Source organism: Salmo salar, chromosome 05, assembly GCF_965601325.2.
Source record: "Salmo salar chromosome 05, fSalSal1, whole genome shotgun sequence".
Classification (NCBI taxonomy): Eukaryota; Metazoa; Chordata; class Actinopteri; order Salmoniformes; family Salmonidae; genus Salmo; species Salmo salar.
In genome coordinates this window covers 62,792,879-62,816,270 of record NC_138295.1, presented here as the reverse complement: position 1 = coordinate 62,816,270, position 23,392 = coordinate 62,792,879, and the positions used below count along the sequence as shown (strand labels likewise).

The window sequence follows — 23,392 nt, the reverse complement described above, 5'->3', positions numbered from 1 at the left end:
AGGAACAGATAGATCAAAATTGTGATGAAAATCAACAATATTAACCATAGATGAAAATGAAATAGAATGTATACATATCTAGGTTTCCATCTAATTGGTGATAGATTTTCATGCAAATATTTTCAAAATCTCCATTAAGAAAATATGCGTATTTTCCCACCAGTGGTGTTTCCACCAAACTGACTTGTTGCGGATAAAAATCTGTACGTGATGACATAGTGCACACAAAATTGAAAGTTCAATGTCTTTCCATCGCTTTTTCAATTCTACAGATAGTTTTGTCACAAGAACTGTTGCTTTAAATAGCAAATTTGCCTACTCTGGTCTTGGCACGTGCACTCGAGCCAACAGCTTGCAGATACAGTGCAGGTAGGCTAGTCTACATAATGAGATTATTATGGATAAGAGCAAGAATTGCTTTTTTTGTCAAATGGCAGTCGAGCATTGTTCATCATGTCAAGACCCTTGATATTTATTGGAAAGGAGCATCAAGCTCATCATCGTCCACTTTCACAACCCTGTGAAGTTCATCATAATTTATTTAATCTTTAGCATAATAAATGGTATAGTTTCCTGAGTCATAGACCAACTGCCATATTGAGTGACTCTAAGTTTGCTTCAGTACGATGGTTATTATATCAATATTTGCGAATAAAGGCATTTCTACCACTATTTCTCGCATACTTAACTTTAGAGACACAAAATGATCCCACCATGTCGAACAAACAAATTACCTGTTGGCATTTATAAAATTGTACCTTAACTTCCTGTTTCCATCTAAGCTGTTGTGATTTTTTTTTTTGTACGATATGACTTTACTCTTAAAAACTGTGGATGGAAATGTGCTAACAGAGACAGAGGAAATAATGTCCAATGCTATGGTGGCACAGTGCCAGCGCTCTCCATGATTTCCCTCATCTGTAGTGGAACAAGAAAAGGTTTTCTTGTTACCGGTTGGCTTTGATCTAAAGGTCATGGTTAAATATGAAATATTCAGTGATCAAGCAAGTTAAAAGGGTATATAGCAGCATCTGCTAGTCTGTGCGACCACAAAATACAGTGCCTTCAGAAAGTATTCACACCCCTTGACCTTTTCCACATTTTGTGTTACAGCCTGAAATTAAAATGGATTAAATAGAGATTGTTTGTCACTGGCCTACACACAATAACCCATAATGTCAAAGTGGAATTATACTGAACAAAAATATTAATGCAATATGCAACATACATAGGCCCACCCACTTGGGAGCCAGTCCCAGCCAATCAGAATGAGTTTTTCCCCACAAAAGGGCTTTACCACAGACAGAAATACTCCTCAGTTTCATCAGCTGTCCGGGTGGCTGGTCTCAGACGATCCCGCAGGTGAAGAAGCCACATTTTGAAGGTCCTGAGCTGGCGTGGTTACACGTGGTCTGCGGTTGTGAGGCCGGTTGGACATACTGCCAAGTTCTCTAAAATGACTTTGGAGGCGGCTTATGGTAGAGAAATTAACATTTCAATTTGTGCAGTCAGCATACCAATTGCACACTCCCTCAACTTGAGACATCTGTGGCATTGTATTGACTGACAAAACTGTACATTTGAGTGGCCTTTTAGTGTCTCCAGCACAAGGTGACCTGTGTAATGATCATGCTGTTTAATCAGCTTCTTGATATGCCACACCTGTCATGTGGATGGATTATCTTGGCAAAGGAGAAATGTTCACTTAACAGGGATGTAAACAAAATTTGTGCACAAAATTTGAGAGAAATAAGCTTTTGTGCATATGGAACATTTCTGGTATCTTTTATTTCAGCTCATGAAACATGGGACCAACTCCTTACATGTTGTGTTTATATATTTCTTCAGTATATGTTTTTAGATTTTTCATTTTTAATTAATTAAAATAAATAGCTGAGTCTTGAGTCAATAAGTATTCAACCCCTTTGTTATGTCAAGCCTAAAATAATTTCAGGAGTAAAAATGTGCTTCACAAGTCACAAATTGCATGGACTCACACTGTGTGCAATAATAGTGTTTAACATTATTTTTGATTGACTACCTCGTCTCTGTACCCAGACATACAATTATATGTAAGGTCCCTCAGTCGAGGAGTGAATTTCAAACACAGATTCAACCGCAAAGACCAGGTAGGTTTTCCAATGCCTTGCAAAGAAAGGCACCTATTGGTAGATGAGTATACATTTTAAAAGCACACATTGAATATCCCTTTGAGCACGGTGAAGTTATTAATTACGCTTTGGATGGTGTATTAATACAAACAGTCACTAGAAAGATAGACAGGCATCCTTCCTAACTCAGTTGCCGGAGAGGAAAGAAACTGCTCAGGGATTTCACCATGAGGCTAATGGAGAGATTGTAACGGCCGTCGTACGAAGTGGACCAAGGCGCAGCGGGTTGAGTGCTCATTTTAACTTTTATTAGAACACTGACAAAACAAAACAAGACAATAAAACGAACAAACAGTCTTGCAGGCTACACACAGCTATGCAAAAACAACTTCCCACAAGGGACATGTGAAAACAGGGCTACCTAAGTATGACTCCCAATCAGCAACAACGAAGTACAGCTGTTCCTGATTGAGAGCCATACCAGGCCAACACAAAGAAATACACAACATAGACAGATCCTAGAAATACAAAACATAGAACATAACCAAAAACCCCGGAATACTCTAAACAAACACCCCTCTACATAAACACATATCCCAACAAACCCCGAACCACATAAAACAAACACCCCCTGCCACATCCTGACAAAACTACAATAACAAATAACCCCTTTACTGGTCAGGACGTGACAGACATGAGTTTCATGTTTGTGATAGAAAACTGAGGATGGATCAACAACATTGTAGTTACTCCACAATACTAACCTAAACGCCAGGGTTGTGGGTTCGATTCCCACGGGGGGCCAGTACAAAAAAATGAAATGTATGCATTCACTACTGTAAGTCACTCTGGATAAGAGCTTCTGCTAAATGACTAAAATGTAAATGTAAATGTAAAAAAAGGAAGCCTGTACAGAATAAAAATATCCCAAAACATGCATCCTGTTTGCAACAAGGCACTAAAGTAATAGAATAAAAATACATGGAATAGAGCTACGCACAGACAAAATCATATAGGAAAACCTTCAGTATGCTTTCCAACAGACATTGGGAGACAAATTCATCTTTCAGCAGGATAATAACCTAAAACACAAGGCCAAATATACACTGGAGTTGCTTACCAAGACAACATTGAATGTTCATGAGAGGCCTAGTTACAGATGGACTTGAATCGGCTTGAAAATCTATGACAAAACTTGAAAATGGCTGTCTAGCAATGATCAACAACCAACTTGACAGAGCTTGAATAATTTTTGTAATAATGTGCAAATATTGTACAATCCAGATGTGCAAAGCTCTTAGAGACTTACCTAGAAAGACTCACAGCTGTAATCGCTGCCAAAGGTGATTCTAACATGTATTGACTCGGGTGTGAATACTTTTGTAAAAGAGATATTTCAGTATTTCATGTTCAATACATTTGCAAACATTTCTAAAAACATGTTTTCACTTTGTCATGTGATTATGGGGTATTGTATGTAGATGGGGAAACAAAATCTATTTAATCAATTTAGAATTCAGGCTGTAACACAATGTGGAATAATTCAGGGGTTATGAATACTTTCTGAAGGCACAGTAATTGGGGATGTGTTCTCAAACCACAGCCTTGGAGAGTAATTTAGGGATTGAAGAAAAAGTGACAGCGATTCTGGTGGAGAATTCGATAATGAGTGTGTTAGATATAGATATGGGGAAATAAAGGGAAATATAGAAAGGAGAGAAGTGTGTGTTAATAGGTTACAACTGTTGCATCCTGTTAAGTTGTACTTTCTCTGCATTTTACACGTGCTCTGTCTCTGCATGTCTGTAAGTGAGCAGGGCAGAGGCGAGGGAAACCGACATGGCACAGCACTGGTGTCATCTTGGCCACAAGGGAGATAAACCTCTTGGTTGAAAGCCAGTTCATTGGCAAATGTGATTTACGTGGGGCGTCTCCCTTTCTTGTTTTTCTCCTAGAATTATTTGTTTGTTTGTCAAAGGGATTTGTTGAGTTTATTGATCTGTAAACTGCTGTTGGGTAAGATGGCATAGAAGAGAGGAAAGATAAGCCCTAGAGAAAGAATAACACAAAAATGTGAGGGGGAAGGAAGACATTGGGGTGAGGAAAAGACTGCAGGATTCTACAGCTCTTCAGGGAACAGAGGAAGGATTAGAGCGGCCACAATGTTCATTGCTTTCACATGGAAATGTACAGAATGCATTTTTCACTCAAAACGGCATTTTCGTTCACCTACACAGCTATAATGTACGGGGTCCTAGCTTTATTTTAAATTGAATATGGGAAGGCAATAACTGTTATCTGCCCACGCCAGGTCTCAAGAAATGTCTCTCTGCTATTGCATATGCCTGATGATGAAGAAATGGCAGTAGGTTGTCAGTCAGTCACCAAGCAACACTTTTGTCTTGACACAATGAAGACGGGTGGAAAATATTTTTGAAAAGGTATGACAATCATACATTTTACATGAGTGAGAGTTATGACCTGACATGCACATAATGCACACAAAATAGGGAAAGGTAGTCAGTTGCACAACTGAATGCTTTCAACCGAAATGTGTCTTCTGCATTTAACCCAACCCCTCTGAATCAGAGAGGTGCGAGGGGATTCCTTAATGGACTTCCACGTCATCAGCACCCAGGGAGCGGTTGTTAACTGCCTTGCTCAAGGACAGAACAGCAGATTTTCCCACAATTGCCGGCTCGGGGATTGGAACCAGCGACTGGCCCAACGCTCTTAACCGCTAGGCTACCTGAGGCTGAGAGACAATGTTTCCGTTTTAAATCTAATAGCTGTAATGATCCCGCGGTGAGGGAATCAGCTCAGTGGCAGTTTGACCACGAAGAGATTGGGCACTCATACAGCACAGCTTGTGCCTGCTGTCTCATGCCTCCAGAAATCAGGGACTAAAATACTGCCTAGTTTAAAACTGTTCAACTGATGTCTCCTCACTGGACAGATGTGCTGCTCAGAATGAATGAACGAAATGTGAGTTCTGTATATGCTGTATAGTACTACTCTATTTTATTAAGCACTTCATTTAAAATGTTTTTTAGATGGCTGTGAGGTGATTTTGGATTTTGAGTTCCTCCTGTGTGCATTTTGTTTTAGACTTTTTTTTTTTTTTTTTACCAAACGGGGATGCAGAGCACGTACTCTGGGGCCCCGGCCTCCAGGGTCAGGGGCCCCCAGATAGCATATGATAGAAAGGTGTGTAGCATTGCAGGAAATTATCTTTAAAACGGCAACATTTTGTCTCAGCCTCATGGCAAAATTTAAACAAAAGCATGAGATGAGCTGTAAAACAGCACATTTTTCCCCTGCCCTGTGGCAACAGTGTAGAATTGCAGGAAACGTGCTTTAAAACTAAATGTTTCTCTCTGCACCATGACAATATGTGTTGAAATGCAGGAAGTTAGCTGATTTCCTGACCCCCTCAGTGGGCCCCTGGAGGTCGTTGCCCCGTGGCCCCAAATGCAGTAGTCAGGCGGCCCTGATCATGGCCTTCACATGTCACAAACAGTTGCTCTCAGAAAATATATTCACTCACATCATGAGTATGGTTACCTGCACACAATAATGACATTATTGTGGATAGTCAGATTAATATAACAGTTCGACTAAAATGTTAGGTTAGTTAACCTATATGCATTGCAAGAAGAACGATTTTCCCTAATAATCCTGTTTACATGGACACATCTGAAATCAGGCTTGATGGCACTCTGATAAATGCAGAAAATCGGCAATCAAAATAAACGTTCTACAACAGCGACTGTGGTATTTTTGGGATGCATATTTGATTCTGAGTTCGGACATATAAAGTTTGTTTGTTAAAACTACTAAACGCATACATTCAGTTGTTCGGAACTCACTTCAAAGAGGGAGGCTCTCTCAGCTAGCGCTAGCACATCCACAGATCAAATACACAGCTGGAACGCGGTGATTAGGTCTACATAATTCGAAAGATTGCTGGTGTTTTAGTTGGCGTATGCTTACTTCAATTTTGACTTTACACCGATTAAGATAAACAGAGTAAGGTTTTTACACGACTTTTGCATAATCTGCCTACTGCCATAATCAGTTTAATCTAGAATTATTACTGTGCATGTAAACGTGTGTGTGTAACCTGATATACATGTTCAACCCCCGATATTTTATTAGAAAGATGCATGCACTCAACAACTGGTATAATTTCTCTCAACATAGATTTTTGGACATGCTTTTAAATACAGATCCTCTGTGGTAGAATTATGTACCACTGTGCTAATTGCTTGATAAGAAATATTTGTATTATAGATCCACTCCTCTCTCGCATTCTCTCTCTCCTCCCTCCCGCTCCAGTGGAAACGAAAGCCTACCCCTGTGCCCGAGTAAGACGGCGCCACGAGATGAACACACACACGTTCATACAAGCACATACACACTGTTCCAGCGTCAGGCAGTCAGTCTCTACTCGGACCGGCCAAGGCTGCCTCAGGCTATCCAGCGCAACACTGAAATAGACAGACAGAGTACAAGGAATACTGTCATGAAACCAGACATACACACACAAACAACAGGGGTCACAAACACAGGGATCTACAACTGTGTGAGGACCCGGACACACCCTCAGACCAGACGAAGGAGGCAGTGTGTGTACGCGTGTTTCTTTGACCTGTGGTTGTAGAGGATTTTCCTGGTGTGTGACGGCACACTACTTTTGTCATCTCGTTTTCTCTACCTGATGCGGTGGGATTTCCTGACCCTGGAGTTCAACAGCTGACCCATGCAGGCCTAGAATCAGCTTCCGAGTTGGGGACCTGCAACAGAGCTAAAGGTGCTGAGCAGTGCTGGTACTTTGCTAGCCTTTCCCTGGACTATTCTCAAATTCAGGCAAAAATGTAAACCTTCTCATGCTACAACTATGAAACAACAGGCACATTTTCAGCAGAGATAGGCTACTTTGTCTGACACAGCTGGAGGACTGTCATGGCTTAGCCTAAAATAATTGAATCGGGAAAGCCAACGTCAACTTTGTCCAGTCTGTTTTCTTTGGTAATAAGAGGTGGGAGCTAGTACTTCTCAAATGACTGACTGTGATTTAGGTTGATTTTCCAATTTTATTTGTTTCTGGTTTCTTTGGGCGCAACTAAAAGGAACAACTCTGTTTACGTTTTTTTGGTCGATATCCCCTGTTTTCGAACCACGCGTTGCCTTTTCGCGGGTTTCGCTTGCCCATCAGTACCTCTGCCCACACACAGCTCGAGCCTCCCAGCTGATATTTCACCTCAGTCACTGACAGTCACACATGCCAAGACGTCGGCATAAACCAGTTTGACATGGAGGGAGAAAACTCAATTTAAGGTAATTGTATTGTATTTAGGCAGATGTCAAATATGTTTTTGTAGCTGCAACAAATTTGAATCCATGTTAAATTATATCGGCTACAGCCAGACAGTGCACTACGTTTTCCAAAATGACTTTTGAGTGTAGGCTATGATGTGAGAACAAATATTTAGGCTTAATATAAGGCTAATAGCTTTACAAAACCAGGCATACCGTCCTTATAACGTTTTATGGTTTTGTTATGTATACATTTAGAAGTTTTAAATATGTGTTATCTACTAGAAAAAGCCTTTATCTGATTTCAGACATCAGTTTATCATAACCCTATGCGCCCTATTACTCAATTGTTTTTGTTTTTGATAAACTACTTAATAAACAAGATGTAGCCTATAGCTTCAAATGAATCAAAGTAATTGCCCTCAGATTGAACACTGTTCTATCTAGCCTACATATATGTGAAAATGGCATGCAAGGCAACTTCGATTATTGCTAAATTGTTTAGGTATTTGGTGGTGTACCAGGCTTTGATGCTAAACAAATCTCAACGAGTGCAGTTTAACAGTTAAATCAATGCATATCCTGTCAGGTGTAAGCTTAATGGTCTACCAGTTTGATAGAGGCAATTAACAACCATGTAATTGTCTAAGAAAGTTCACCTTCACAATAACTTACTAAAGGAAGCTGTGACAAGTATTTTGTCACATATGTTGACATAACTCCAGTCTGGTATAAGGGAGTCACCCTCTCACAGATGTTCTATAACATGGTAGTGCAAAGGCCACTCAAACGTGACATGAAGAAAAATAGTTTGAGGGAATTCAGTTGTGACGAAGCAAAACAGCTCTTTGAATAGAGTTGAACAGACATGAAGAGACTCCAAACTGAGCCTTTTGTGTGTGTGTGTGTGTACAAATGTCTCCCTATGTCCCCCTCCTTAGCTCGACAGGATAAATAATTCACAAGGACATTATTCAGCAGCCTAGCAGGATGAGGATGGAGGGAGTGAAACTGTTGCTGGTTCTTCTTCTGCTGCTGGGTGCCTGTCTCCAGTGGGTCCAGTCTGGCAAGTCCTCCCGGCACCGTGATTCACACCGACGTCCCAGAGAGCACCGGGACCATCGGCAGCACGGGAACATCACGCTGGCCATCATCCTACCACAGAGAAACACTGCCTACCCCTGGGCCTGGCCCCGTGTGGGTCCGGCTCTGGACCGAGCCATCAACATCATCAACGCTGACCCAGCGCTCCTCCGTGGCCACCACCTGGGTTACGTGTTTGAGAACAGCGAGAACGAAGAAGGCATCTGCTCTGAGTCCATCGCCCCACTCATGGCTGTTGACCTCAAGTTCGCCCACGACCCCTGGGCTTTCATTGGGCCGGGCTGTGACTACACCTCCTCCCCAGTGGGCCTCTTCACCACCCACTGGGACATCCCCATGGTAACGGCGGGCGCCCCAGCCGTTGGCTTCAACGGCATCAACATGTACCCGTCCATCACCAACACGGGCCCCACGCACAAAAAGCTGGGCAAGTTCGGCCTCCATATCTGCAAGCACTTTGAGTGGAAGGAGCAGGTGCTGCTCATGTTCAGTGACAACAAGAAGGATGACCGGCCGTGCTACTTCGCTGTGGAGGGCCTCTACACAGAGCTGCACTTGAACAACATCACCTCGGTGGACCTGGTGTTTGAGGAGAACACTGGACCAGTCAACTACTCTGACCTGCTCCACAACATCAAGCAAGATGGCCGAGGTGAGTCCCCTATATTCACTACACTTTATTCACAGCTTTGTATTCTACATATTGTGAGAGCAAATTCGTTAATGTTCAGTGGGTTGGCACAGTGGAACTTATTTCATTATGGTTAGGCTTGTCAGCCTAAGAACAGCCTAAAAATAACCTTGGAGCATGTTATTTATTCAGCCGAAGCCCTCATGACATAGATTTCTTTGAATTTGTTGACACAGCTGTACAAAAATAGTTAAACTGTATGTGCTTGTTTTCACATTTACGATTGCGTGTGTGTCTCACTTATTACCTATGATATTTGTTGTCTCCTGCCCTCTGAATGATTCGTAGCAGCATGGCTTGTTAAGCGTGGATATTAGCTTTTGATCGTTGCTGCAGGGCATGGATGCGCCAGCAGCCTGAGCAAGAATTATGAGCTCAATCGATGCTGTGCAGATCAGACAACTCACTGCTGCAAATGGCCTGTCCCCAGGACAGACAGAGATAATAAGATCGGCGTCATTAGATGATACAGCAGTTTTATGGACCCCCTCAAATTTTGTCCATCGATTAAAAAATTAGATATATAATTAATATATATATAAAATATATATATATATATATTCTTTTTTTATTTTTATAAAAAATATAAAAAAATCCACTGTATTTTGGTTCAGTTTACCCTTCTGCTGCCTTTGAGGAAATGGGCACAGTGAGTACTGTACAAAGAAAATATAATTCATTGCTACTCCAATCTATCAATTTCTTTGCAGAGTCAAGTGAGTCAACAAATAGATAGATAAGCCTCTCGATTGGTTCCCTATGAGCTTCCCTCTCCCGTTCCCACAGTCTCCAGAGAAGACATTTATTAACAGAGGTCAAGAGCCCTGCGACCTCATAAGGGAGCTGCAGTCAACATATCAGATCTGTAGGTATTTCCTGCTAAACAGACTCCGTCATTGGGCTAATTACCCTGGCCCTTTTCTTTTTGTTGGTCTGCAGTTCATCATATTTAACCAGAGGTGAGCAAATGATGGACTTAGTCAAATTAGGGATTTGTTCAAACAACTGGTAATCCATGTCCTGGAACAAATATTAAATATGAGTATTTCTGTTCAACAAGAAAGTATGTGTGACTTAACATGTTTCTTTTTGTTTTCACACTGTGAACTTTGTTGTTTTGGTTACATGGATCCAAATGTGTACTTATGGAGCGCCAGAAGACTGTTGTCTGTGGCTTATTCCAATTCACAGTCAACAGGGTGTGATTGATTAGGGCTTTTAGTTAAGGTTGTCTGACTGAGATCTGGTAGAATGGCCACACTAATTTGAAAAAGGACATGGGACCAGAGCTGATTGTAAAAGCCATGCATTTTGATGGAGTGCAGTTGACCTGTGTGTGCAGACCTTATGAGTTGTTTTATGTATTTAGGTTAAAGGAGCAATCTGCAGTTGCTACATCCATGTTTGGACTTATAAATTAATTATATGTACTCATTGATTCTTGAAGAATATAACTTAGAAATGCCTCATTTATAAGCAAAGTAAATATAAACTATATAGCCTCAAAACATGGTTAAATCTATTATTTTGATATCATGGATGGTCAGTCCTTGCATCCATAGCTCTGTCTATGAATTTGAGAGTGGTAACATTTCTCCAGCCCCATCCCTCAGCTTTTTACCGAAACAGGGACCGGAGATGACTTTATTGTTTTAACTAATGATTGCCACTTTAAAGTGTCTGTTTAGCATTAACAGTCAGGAAATGTTTAACCCAAAGACCTTCGTAGACATATGTTTTTTATTGCTCATACACCTGCCTGGGAAAAAGTCATCATAGGGGATGCAATGGTTCATTAGATTGGGACCGGTGTAAAATATAATTAATATCTGAGTAAAAAGGCAGTTTCCTGAATATAACCTCCGCCATGGCCCAGTTAGGAATCAAAATAAACTTAACTCCCACGGTATTTATCAGAAAATCTCCTATGCTTGAAACAGCCATTTGTACAACTCCATTTAGAAGAATACCCATGGAAGAGTTATAGTGGAAATATGACTGACTCGAAGAAGAAAAGACTAAGTCATAAAGTAGCAAGTGGAACATTTGGGTTAGCCTACACAGTATATGAGAGTACAAAAATACTTCCTGATTGTAACTCTGTTCTGTCAGAGAACACAATCAGCAGCTGATTTACATGTTGTTGTCAGTTTGTTTCAGAACAGCAGATGGTTTGAGGATCAGACAGACCTGCTTTATATTCAGATTTCATGCATTGCTTTTCTCCGCGTGTGGAAACTCTTTTCACAGCTCAGAAACAAGTAATACCACAACAACACCAACACTCATCTCACGCTATGGTTGGAGAGAGTGAGGGGCAGGAGTGCTCAATGTGCAAAAAAATAATAATAATGTGTGTGTGGTGCAAAAAGATAATGTAACAACCTCCCCAGCCCACCGTAACACATAGACACACATCTGTCACACTCACCAGCAGTAATGTGACCTTTTCCTCAGCACTCATCAAGAGAGGAAGCCTTTCACAATATGTCCCCCCACCTCACCACCCCCTGCCGCCATCCCCAGGGACCAATAAATAAATACCCACACCATTATGATGAGGAAATGACGCCAGAGACGGTTTGTGTGCTGCAGGGACCTCAGTCTGTTGTTTGGGTGCAATTCATTGTCTCACCAACTGTTGCTTCGCTCAATCGCCCCTTTTACTGAAAAATAACATGGCTTGGATTGTTTTGGACTGGTTTCATTGTTGCTTCAGGGGCCTTAACAATAATCCAGGAGAAAAAGACTGAAAGTGTGGTCTCATATCTATTTTTGTGTGTCTACACCCAAAAATGAAAATGTCTTAGATTTTCCACAGACCTCAAAAGTTGTCTCCTGATGTGGTTTAAGCATTGTTGTGGTTTTAGAACAGGGATGGGCAACTGGCAGCCGCATTTGAAGGCGATCGAATCAACTCCCCCTCAAAAAAGTATATCTTTTTTGGAACTCAGTCGAGGTCTCAACTTACTTGAGTTAAAATACTAGAATATACAATGTGCAATTTCAAAATATGGTTGCGGATCAGCCGTTTTTCTCTTGTTTTGTCAGTCACTGATAGTCAGTCAATTAGCCCATGTCAGCTAAAATGATTTTAGATTGCTAAATTAGTTTAGCTGCCAGCTATGGCTTGTTACGCATGGATGTGGGTGTGCAGAACCGTGAGCAACCTGCGGCCCCCATGATGAGTTCAGATTTTTGTGGCCCCCACCCCTATCAAAGTTGCCCATCCCTGACTTAGAACATCCAGTTTTGTTGTTTTTGTGTAATAAAAAAACTGATTTTGAGAGCAAAACCTAAAAATAGGGAAAACAAAACTGAGAAAAATTAAGTTGGGAAACACTAAACAGAATTAGGCAAGTAATAAAACAGATTTTATAGGAACACTACAAATGCCCTTTAGCTGATTGAGCACTTTGACCCCCTGTTCCAGCTCCTTTCAAAATAGGATCCTTACCAACCCACCACTGCTGCACTGCAGGGAGCAGGATGGAGATTGCGGTGTATTGAATATTGATCAAGTTTAGGGGTTTAAATAACTCAACGTTGGTAACTCATCATATAACTTGTAGAAGAGTTAAGCCCAGTGGACTGGGTGGGTGTACATGGTGTGTGAAATTTAATAAGGGGCCATTTGCTGAATTGTCAACAACAACAACAACAGAAAATCAGCCATTTGTTTCCCCCAAGAGTCCTTTCATGAGCACAGTATTTATCAGATGCAATAATTATAACCATAAATATAATAATTTATCATTATGTTTTTATGAGAGAATCTTATACAGAAAGGAAGAGTTGAATATTGTGAAGGATTTCCTCCAGTCCACTGGTCATGCATATTTTATGAGTGGATTTGCACAGTAGACTGCACTTCTTGTCAATTATTTTGGTGTTAATTCCTTAAAATTAACCTGTTAATGTTTTTTCCTGTCAGAAATGGTGTTTCTGGGAGTAACGAAGCTCTGTCTCTGTGATGGTAGTGTAACAGTGTTGCTTCCGTCCCTCTTCTTACCCCAACCTGGGCTCGAACCAGGGACCCTATGAACACATCGACAACTGTCACCCAGGAGGCATTGTTACCTATTGCTCCACAAAAGCAGTAGGCTCTTGCAGGGCAAGCGAAACAACTACTTCAAAGTTTCAGAGCGCGTGACGTCACTAATTGAACGCCATTTCACATAGGCTCCAGTAGGAGTAGTTCTCCTCTGAGGAGGTTGGCCTGCATAGACTAATCGATAAATGAATGCTGTGTGTGGAAGGAGCACAGTTTATTTCAGGACAGCTCTGTTTGGTTAGCTGTTTTTAACATCTGGAGTAGTAATCTTCCCCACAGTGTGTGTGTGTGTGTGTGTTTGTGTGTGTGTGTCTGCCATCTTTATCAACCAACCCAATTGACTACGCTAAAAAAGAGCAACAGCCAAAAACATTTGGCAAAGTCTGAATTTTTTATCTACTTTGCTGAAATGGTTGGACAGAACACAACAATACATTTATCAATGTCGTAACCTTTTTGCACAATATCTGGTATTATGAAAGACCAGATTGGTTCTTGTTTAATTACACAAGCCATGGAATCATGTGAATGGGGTGTTTATCAACACAGTCCTGACCTGAATTTAAAGTTTCTGAAGTGACATAGAAAAAGTGTGAAAGTGACTTTTCATTTGGACTTTGATATTAGCAAATATATTTGAGCAAAGGTGAAATGTATGACTAAATGATGGACCCATGTGGACACAGCTCTCCCCTTGCCACCCACTCTCTGCCTCACCTCCATCTTGCCCTTCTCTTTGCTCTCCTCACCCATACCCTCACCTTGGTATGCTAATCAGTTATATTTTGGAACAGGCTGTTTTAATCAAGGACGGTGTAGCTCCGCAGGTGGTTCAGTATCAGTCCCATTCATCTTATTGATGAGAAACTCTATCTTCTGTCAAAGCCATACAGTAAAGATAATCACTTCCAAAGAAAGACGATCAAAGAAAGGCTGAGTTATTTTCCTTTTCACTACACACACCCACATGCCCAGTGATTACATAACTTCTATAGGTTAGTGAGAGTACAGTATGCCAGTAGAAAAACTATGCACTGCGTAACCGAAAGCAACGCATGGCTTGTTAATCATTAGTTGAGGAATTATACAGCACCCAATTACTTGACGAGATAGGAGCACTCAATTAATCCCAATGGGATTTCCTGTCTATAAAGAAATGTATTTTACGCTACTGCTACTCTCTGTTCATCATATATGCATAGTCACTTTAACCATATCTACATGTACATGTACATACTACCTCAATCAGCCTGACTAACCGGTGTCTGTATGTAGCCTCGCTACTTCTATAGCCTCGCTACTGTATATAGCCTGTCTTTTTACTGTTGTTTTTATTTCTTTACCTACCTATTGTTCACCTAATACCTTTTTTGCACTATTTGTTAGAGCCTGTAAGTAAGCATTTCACTGTAAGGTCTACACCTGTTGTATTCAGCGCATGTGACAAATACATTTTGATTTGATTTGAAATGTCTATACACAGTTCCAAGAACATCACACTACCTGTGAAAGGGAGGGGGTGATTTTTCAATTAACTTTCATGGTGGCAGATCTTTGTAGAAAGTGTTGATGAGCGAGAGAGTTTTGGCAGTTGAGCTTGTTAACACAGTGTTAAGGGGGTTGTTGACATCACCCTTGCCTCGACATGACTCCTTCACCCCATAGCTTGGACTTCCCAAAAGGGGTGACGCAAGACCCTGGAGCTTCCATCTCTTCTAGCTCACCTCCTCCTGTCGCTATGGTTGCCGAGGCAGAAGGGGACCATGCTGAACTTAACTACCCACAAGGCCTTGCCTCAACCCCCCCCCCCCCCCCCCCCCTCCTCAGCCCCGTCGGCCCCGTCCATCTGGCTTTAGTTAAAAATGTATGTTCTGGAATCCTGGAGAGGCAAGGAGAAGGAGGGGAGCCAGACATGTAGGCCTATAGTTTGCCTTCGAGCCTGGGGGAGATGGTAGTGGTGATGGTTGTGGTTGGTTTTATATTTGTTGGTTTGCATGAATACACACAGATGAGTCAACACACACATTTAGTTATCTTGGTGAGTTTAGGCCTGCTGTTCATCACAGGTGGAGTCTGGAGTCCTGGGAGGGACGGAGGCCGCTTCTGCCGTAATGGTTCAGCTTTGAACACACTCCTATCCCAGTTTAACATCTAACAAAGCTTTTTATAGTTAGACATTGTATAATTGGATGTTTTCTGTATGATGTTGGATATTCACTCTTAGAAAAAAAGGTGTTATCTAGAACCTAAAAGGGTTCTTCTGATGTCCCCATAGAATAACCCTTTGAAGAACCCTTTTGGTTCCAGGTAGAATTTTTTTGAAACCAGAAAGGTTTCTTTATGGAACCAAGAAAAGGTTATTCTACGGGGACAGCCAAATAACCCCTTTGGAACCCTTTTTTCTAAGTGTTTAGATAAGAGAGCACAGCTCTAAACTAGACACTGAATTATAGTTTAGTCATGGCTGGTAATTCCATACTGGGGACAAATCCACAGACTTCTCTACCACGTGTGGGGACAATTAGCTTCCAGGGCATCTAGCATGAACACACACTGACACACACACACACACACACACACACACACACACACACACACACACACACACACACACACACACACACACATACACACAGTCTCTCTGAGTGCATCTCCTGCTGAGGAAAATCATGGTGTTTTCCAAGGCTTCCCAACCTGTTTGTGTTGCGTGTTTGTATCAGTATATATCCATCTAAAGCTTGTGAAATTGTCTTTTGAGTCATCAGATAAACAATAACATATTTCTGGTCAGATCACTGCAGGCCTAAGCTGCGATACAAGAGGCTTTTGCTGATCTCATCCCACCTTTCAATAAGGCCCTATTGGGTTTGTTTTGTGTGCTATGGCTATGATGGCAAATGAAGCAAAACAGAAATTCAGTATGAATGGGTTGATAGTAGCGACAGTCTAAGAGAAGTTTAGTATCTCAATAGTGTTCACTTATAGATATCCTACTGGGCACAAATGTTGTTCAAAGTATTTTGATTTACATTTGATTGGATTGTCAACTAACGAGGAATGAACCAAAATTTGAACCATGTCATTGGATTTGGGTGAAAAATTGGGTGAAAAAAAGACAAACATTCCCAAAATACTTTTAAGTTGTTTGTTGAAATGACATGAAAACAACGTTGATTCAACCAGTTTTTCCCAGTGAGATGGTGACTGCATGGACACATAGAGGGGTCGTTTGGAGTGAAGTACGCAGTGACATACTGATACATCATTCTCATTTAATTTGCCAGCTTCAGGTCCCCATACACTAGTCTTCTTGCTTTCATCCAAAGATCCCAATAGGTATGCCTAGCAGCAATGTTTCTAAGTAATATCCCGCATAACAATATTAATTGGGATTCACTTCCACTGTCTGCATATCGCAATTTGTAATTGTAATGCAACTAGATAATGTAATGTTTAATCAAGAACCATGGAAGTCTGCTGTCTCTGTCACTTGACTGTGGAATTGTCTGTGTGTTCAGGAGGAAGTAATTCAAAGACTTAATCAAGTGTCTTTGTTTCTCTGGAATGTTTTGGGAGATTACACTGACACAGAGGGATTGATTATGTTATCACTCACCAATTTATAGGAAAGGAAGAAGTTGTGTGGTGTTGTGAGAGACAGAGTAAAGAGGGCTACAGAATTCAATGTGGCGAACATACATCCGTGACTCGATAACAGCCAATTAATTTAGTAAATAAAACATTTTAAAAAGTTTGTAAATAAAAAATAATGGTCCATCAGCCTGTCGCTACTCTGCGGTTGTGGACTCTGAATTAAGTTAAGAGAAATTAAATGAAGGTGGAGGGAGAGAAGGAAATAGAAAAAGTAAGAAATGTTCTTATTCCTTCCTTGCATCACCCTCCCTCTCCTTCTAACAGCAATGTTTCTAACCTTGTGTGAAGGTAAGAAAATCAGACAGGATGGTGTGGTGACGTGTGACAGACATTCTATTTGCTATCTCCGCCTCACTCTTGCTCTCTCACCTAGTCGTCATGGTATCAGCTGGGCTGTCCACAGTGAAACCACTACATCATCAGCTCTTCTGAGGTTGGAAGTTCAAAGGAAGTGTCAGACCGCCTGAAGATGATAGTGGAAGTGTGTGTGACTGTGCACTTATCAGGCATGAAAGGTATGTCTCCTGACCCCAGGGCGACCCGGACGATCCCTTTTAGTCTCCTTAGGTTTGTTGGTTTGGTTCCACTGCTCACTTCCTGACCAGGGCCATTAAACCCCGAAACAATAGAGCCGCCAGGACAGGAAGTACGTGCTACTGGAATGTCATCACGTCCCTGGAGACTTCCTGTGCCACTCTTCCACGCCACATGGTGCCAGACCAGACCACAATAAACTAGATAAGACCCTAAATAGACCATAACACAATAACCCATCAGACTAGACCAGCCCAGAACACAATACACTATGACATTGACACTTTAGAATAGACTAGACTAGATCAGCCTAGACCTACCTGTGCTAGAACAGGCCACACAGGATCACAGCAGCACAACCTGCTTATGGGGTATAGGGCTTAAGGGTTGTTTTTGGACCAGGCAAAACTAACACAATGGCGCACAGAGAATGCTGAACACGGTTTGACATCCACAAACACTTAACGTGTGCTGCCGTGGCAGTGCCAGGTACTTGGCAGCCTGCAGTAATTACCCAGGCTAATGAAGGGTCTGACCGAGGTAGTTAGCCTCTGGCTGGGAGCAGAGCTGATCATAGAGCTAATAGAGCCCTGTTTCAGATCACTGTCTCTGCCACACCGCCACAGGCACTACTATACCCCAGCACAATTAGCCTGCGGGCTAACATTGAGTGTCCCCCCTCCTTTCTCTCAATAGCCCTATTTACAGTACCTTCAGAAAGTATTCATACACCTTGATTTATTCCACATTTTGTTGTGTTAAAGCCTGAATTTATAATGGATTAAATATCTTTTTTCTCTCACCAATCTACACACAATACCCCATAATGACAAAGTGAACACATTTTTTTAAATCTAAGTAAACTTATTGAAGATTAAATACAAAAATATCTAATTTACATATATCTGTCAACATTTTGGACACACCTACTCATTCAAGGGGTTTTCTTTCTTTATACTATTTTCTACATTGTAGAATAATAGTAAAGACATCACAACTATAAAATAACACGTTTAGTAACCAAAAAAGTAAAAACAAGAATATATATTTCTTCAAAGATTCTTCAAAGTAGCCACCCTTTGCCTTGATGACAGCTTTGCACACTCTTGGAATTCTCTCAACCAGCTTCATGAGGTAGTCACCTGGAATACATTTACATTAACAGATGTGCCTTGGTAAAAGTTAATTTGTGGAATTTCTTTCCACCTTAATGTGTTTGAGCCAATCAGTTGTGTTGTGACAAGATTGGGGTGGTATACAGTAGATAGCCCTATTTGGTAAAAGACCAAGTCCATATTATGGCAAGAACAGCTCAAATAGGCAAAGAGAAACGACAGTCCATCATTACTTTAAGACATGAAGGTCAGTCAATCCAGAAAATGTCAAGAGCTTTGAAAGTTTCTTCAAATGCAGTCGCAAAAACCATCAAGCGCTATGATAAAACTGGCTCTCATGAGGACTGCCACAGGAAAAGAAGACCCAGAGTTACCTCTGCTGCAGAGGATAAGTTCATTAGAGTTAATTGCACCTCAGATATTGCAGCCCAAATAAATGCTTAACAAAGTTCAAGTAACAGACACATCTCAACATCAAATCAAATGTATTTATATAGCCCTTACATCAGCTGATATCTCAAAGTGCTGTACAGAAACCCAGCCTAAAACCCCAAACAGCAAGCAATGCAGGTGTAGAAGCATCAACTGTTCAGAGAAGACTGCGTGAATCAGGCCTTCATGGTCAAATTGCTGCAAAGAAAACACTACTAAAGGACACCAATGATAAGAAGAGACTTGCTTGGGCGAAATCTATCCTTTGGTCTGATGAGTGCAAATTTGAGATTTTTGGTTCCAACCGCCACTTTGTGAGACGCAGAGTAGGTGAATGGATTATCTCTGCATGTGTGGTTCCCACCGTGAAGCATGGAGGAGGAGGTGTGATGGTGTGGGGGTGCTTTGCTGGTGACACTGTCTGTGATTTATTTAGTATTCAAGGCACACTTAATCAGCATTTTTACCACAGCATTCTGCAGCAATACACCATCCCATCAGGTTTGCGCTTAGTGGGACTATCATTTGTTTTTCAACAGTACAATGACCCAACACATCTCCAGGCTGTGTAAGGGCTATTTGACCAAGAAGGAGAGTGATGGAGTGCTGCATCAGATGACCTGGCCTCTGCAATCACCCGACCTCAACCCAATTGAGATGGTTTGGGATGAGTTGCAGAGTGAAGGAAAAGCAGCCAACAAGTGCTCAGCATATGTGGGAACTCCTTCAAGACTGTTGGAAAAGCATTCCAGGTGAAACTGGTTCAGAGAATGCCAAGAGTGTGCAAAGCTGTCATCAAGGCAAAGGATGGCTACTTTGAAGAATCTCAAGTATAAATATTTGTTTAACCCTTTTTTGTTTACTACATGATTCCATGTGTTATTTCATAGTTTTGATGTCTTCATTATTATTCTACGATGTAGAAAATGGTAAAAATATAGAAAACCCTTGAATGAGTAGGTGTGCCCAAACTTTGGACTGGTATTGTAAGTATTGACACCCCTGAGTCAATACTTTGTTGAAGTCTTTTTGGGTAAATCTCTAAGAGCTTTGCATACCTGGATTTTTCTATAATTTTTTTTCAAGCTCTGTCAAGTTGATTGTGATCTTTGCTAGACAGCCATTTTCTTGCCATAGATTTTCCAGACAATTTAAGTCAAAACTGTAACTAGGCCACTCAGGAACATTCAATGTCACCTTGGTAAGCAACTCCAGTGTAGATTTGGCCTTGTGTTTTAGGTTTTTGTCCTGCTGAAAGGTGAATTTGTCTCCCCGTGTCTGTTGGTAAGCATCCTGAACCAGTTTTCCTCTAGGATTTTACCTGTGCTTATAGCTGTATTCCGTTTCTTTTTATCCTTAAAAAAACTCCCTAGTCCTTGCCGATGACAAGCATACCCATAACATGCTTGAAAATATGAATAGGTTTTCGTCCTCTGAGTTAGGAAGGACGCCTGTATCTTTGTAATGACTGGGTGTATTGATACACCATTCAAAGCCTAAATAATAACTTCACCATGCTCAAAGGGATGTTGAGCGTCTGTTTTTTTCTTCTACCAATCGGTGCCCTTCTTTGCGAGGCATTGAAAAACCTCCCTGGTCTTTGTGGTTTAATCTGTGATTGAAATTCATTACTCGATTGAAGGACCGTACAATTATCTGTATGTGTGGGGTATAGAGATGGGGTAGTTAAATCGTGTTAACCACTATTGAACACGGAATGAGTTCATGCAACTTATTATGCGGTTTGTTATTTTGACACCTGACCTTATTTAGGCTTGCCATACTTATTGACTCAAGACATTTGTTTTTTACAAACAAAATTCTACTTTGACATTATGTAGATCAGTGACACAAAATCTAAATTGAATAAATGTTAAATTCAGGCTGTAACACAACAGAATTTGGATAAAGTAAAGGGGTGTGAATACTTTCTGATGGTTCTGTATCTCCACACCGCAGTAAAGGCCTGGTGACTCATTATTATTGGTATAATATGACTTCCATGGTACATAAACCAAAAGTTATTTTTTATGATGCTTTACTTGATGGACTTTACAAGCATGAAATGGGTGCGTCTTTGAAGAAAGTATGATTTGAAGTGCCTATTAGGTGTTGGTCTGTCTGTTTGTCTGTTTGTTTGTCTGTTTGTCTAGACGTCATGTGTAGGGTTGCACATTTTGGGGAAATTTCAGAGGTGGAAACTTTCCATTGGAATTAACGGGAATATATGGGAATTAACGGAAATATATGCAAATTAATATTAATACCATTTAAATGTAGATGTTTTTTGCATTGGATATATTTACCATATATGGAGAAAGAAACATAAACCTTTTACCTTATCATAAGTAGACATAATTGCAAATGATTAAATCCTTCAAATAGAAATAAAAAAAACGATTTAGTTACGAATTCAACTTTATTTAAATGAGTTGACTCTTCACATCGGATGATTTCACTGAACAACAAAAGGGAATATTGAATGATCCCCAATGAGCCATCACATCTCCCAAAAACGTTTGGGAGATGCATCTGTAAAATGATAGTCTAGAAGCTAAAGCTTTGGCTGTCTTCCTCTCAGGCTTCCAAGTCTTCTCCCTGGACCTCCTTAATATCCACCTCTTGAACATAGGACTCTGAGGCCTCATCTTCACTGTCACTTTCCAACCTTGTTGAGGATGGCTCAAAAAGCCTCAAACTTGCCCGGATGGCCACCGATTTTTCAACCCTTGTATTGGTCAGCCTGTTGCGTACTTTGGTGTGTGTGTTCCCAAACAAGGACCAGTTGGGGTCTGAGGTGGCTGATGTTAGTGTGACTTGGAGGATGATGGAAGCAACAGGGGAAAGAGCCTCAGATCCAGGAAGTCCCTTCCACCAGGTGGCTGTTGAGATATGTTGGCACTACTGCCATATTGCATCTCCATCCCAAAGCCCTTGCTTGGAAGTCTACTTCGCCAGACTGCCAAGAACCTTGCCACCATCCATGCAAAGGTAGCGAGACACGGTATTGATGACACCATGTTCTTGCCAGCATACTGGGGTCCAACATGTATGCTGCGGCGTGTACGGGCTTCAGGCAGAAGTCTTCACGCTTTTTGATGTATTTCAGAACTGCAGTTTCCTCTGCTTGGAGCAACAGTGAAGTGGGCAGGGCAGTACGAATTTCTTCTCTTACATCTGCAAGCAGAGTCTGAACATCAGACAGGATGGTGTTGTCTCCCTCAATCCGTGCAATGGCTACTGCTATAGGTTTCAGGAGATTCAGGCTGCTTACCACTCTCTCCCAAAATACATCATCCAGGAGGATCCTGTTGATGGGGCTGTCCATACTGGCAGACTGTGATATGGCCATTTCTTGGAGAGACTCCTTCCCCTCCAGGAGACTGTCAAACATGATGACAACACCACCCCAATGGGTGTTGCGGGGCAGCTTCAATGTGGTGCTCTTATTCTTTTCACTTTGCTTGGTGAGGTAGATTGCTGCTATAACTTGATGACCCTTCACATACCTAACCATTTCCTTGGCTCTCTTGTAGAGTGTATCCATTGTTTTCAGTACCATGGTGTCCTTGAGGAGCAGATTCAATGCATGAGCAGCACAGCCAATGGGTGTGATGTGAGGGTAGGACTCCTCCACTTTAGACCAAGCAGCCTTCATGTTCGCAGCATTGTCTGTCACCAGTGAAAATACCTTCTGTGGTCCAAGGTCATTGATGACTGCCTTCAGCTCATCTGCAATGTAGAGACCGATGTGTCTGTTGTTCCTTGTGTCTGTGCTCTTGTAGAATACTGGTTGAGGGGTGGAGATTATGTAGTTAATTATTCCTTGCCCACGAACATTCGACCACCCATCAGAGATGATTGCAATACAGTCTGCTTTCTCTATGATTTGCTTGACTTTCACTTGAACTCTGTTGAACTCGGCATCCAGCAAATTAGTAGATAAAGCATGTTTGGGTGGAGGGGTGTATGCTGGGCAAAGAACATTCAGAAATCTCTTCCAATACACATTGCCTGTGAGCATCAGAGGTGAACCAGTTGCATACACAGCTCGAGCAAGACATTCATCAGCATTTCTCTAAGTTCCTCAATTCAGTCAAAAAAACTTCTGATTCCAGGAGGACCATGAGCTGTTGCTATCGATAAGGTGTCTGATTCATCATTTTCACCTCAAATAGAAGTAGAGGGACTTTTGTCAGAGGTTGCTTGTTGTGAGCGCTGAGGAAACTTTATGCACTTGACCAGATGATTCTGCATCTTTGTTGCATTCTTCACATATGATTTGGCACAGTATGTGCAAGTGTACACAGCTTTTCCTTCTATATTAGCTGCAGTGAAATGTCTCCATACATCAGATAGTGCCTGTGACATTTTCCTG

The 23,392-nt window shown here is 41.3% G+C and overlaps 1 protein-coding gene across 1 annotated transcript in view; it reads left to right on the top strand.

Moving 5' to 3' along the window:
* Positions 1-6,464: 6,464 nt before the first annotated feature.
* Positions 6,465-23,392, top strand: part of LOC106605459 (atrial natriuretic peptide receptor 1) — a 70,207-nt gene continuing 53,279 nt past the window's right edge. Inside the window, exons 1-2 of the mRNA XM_014201144.3 lie at positions 6,465-7,451; positions 8,372-9,186. Of these exons, the coding sequence (XP_014056619.1) occupies positions 8,421-9,186 (766 nt within the window). The 5' untranslated portion in view covers positions 6,465-7,451; positions 8,372-8,420. The remainder of the gene's footprint in view (positions 7,452-8,371; positions 9,187-23,392) is intronic.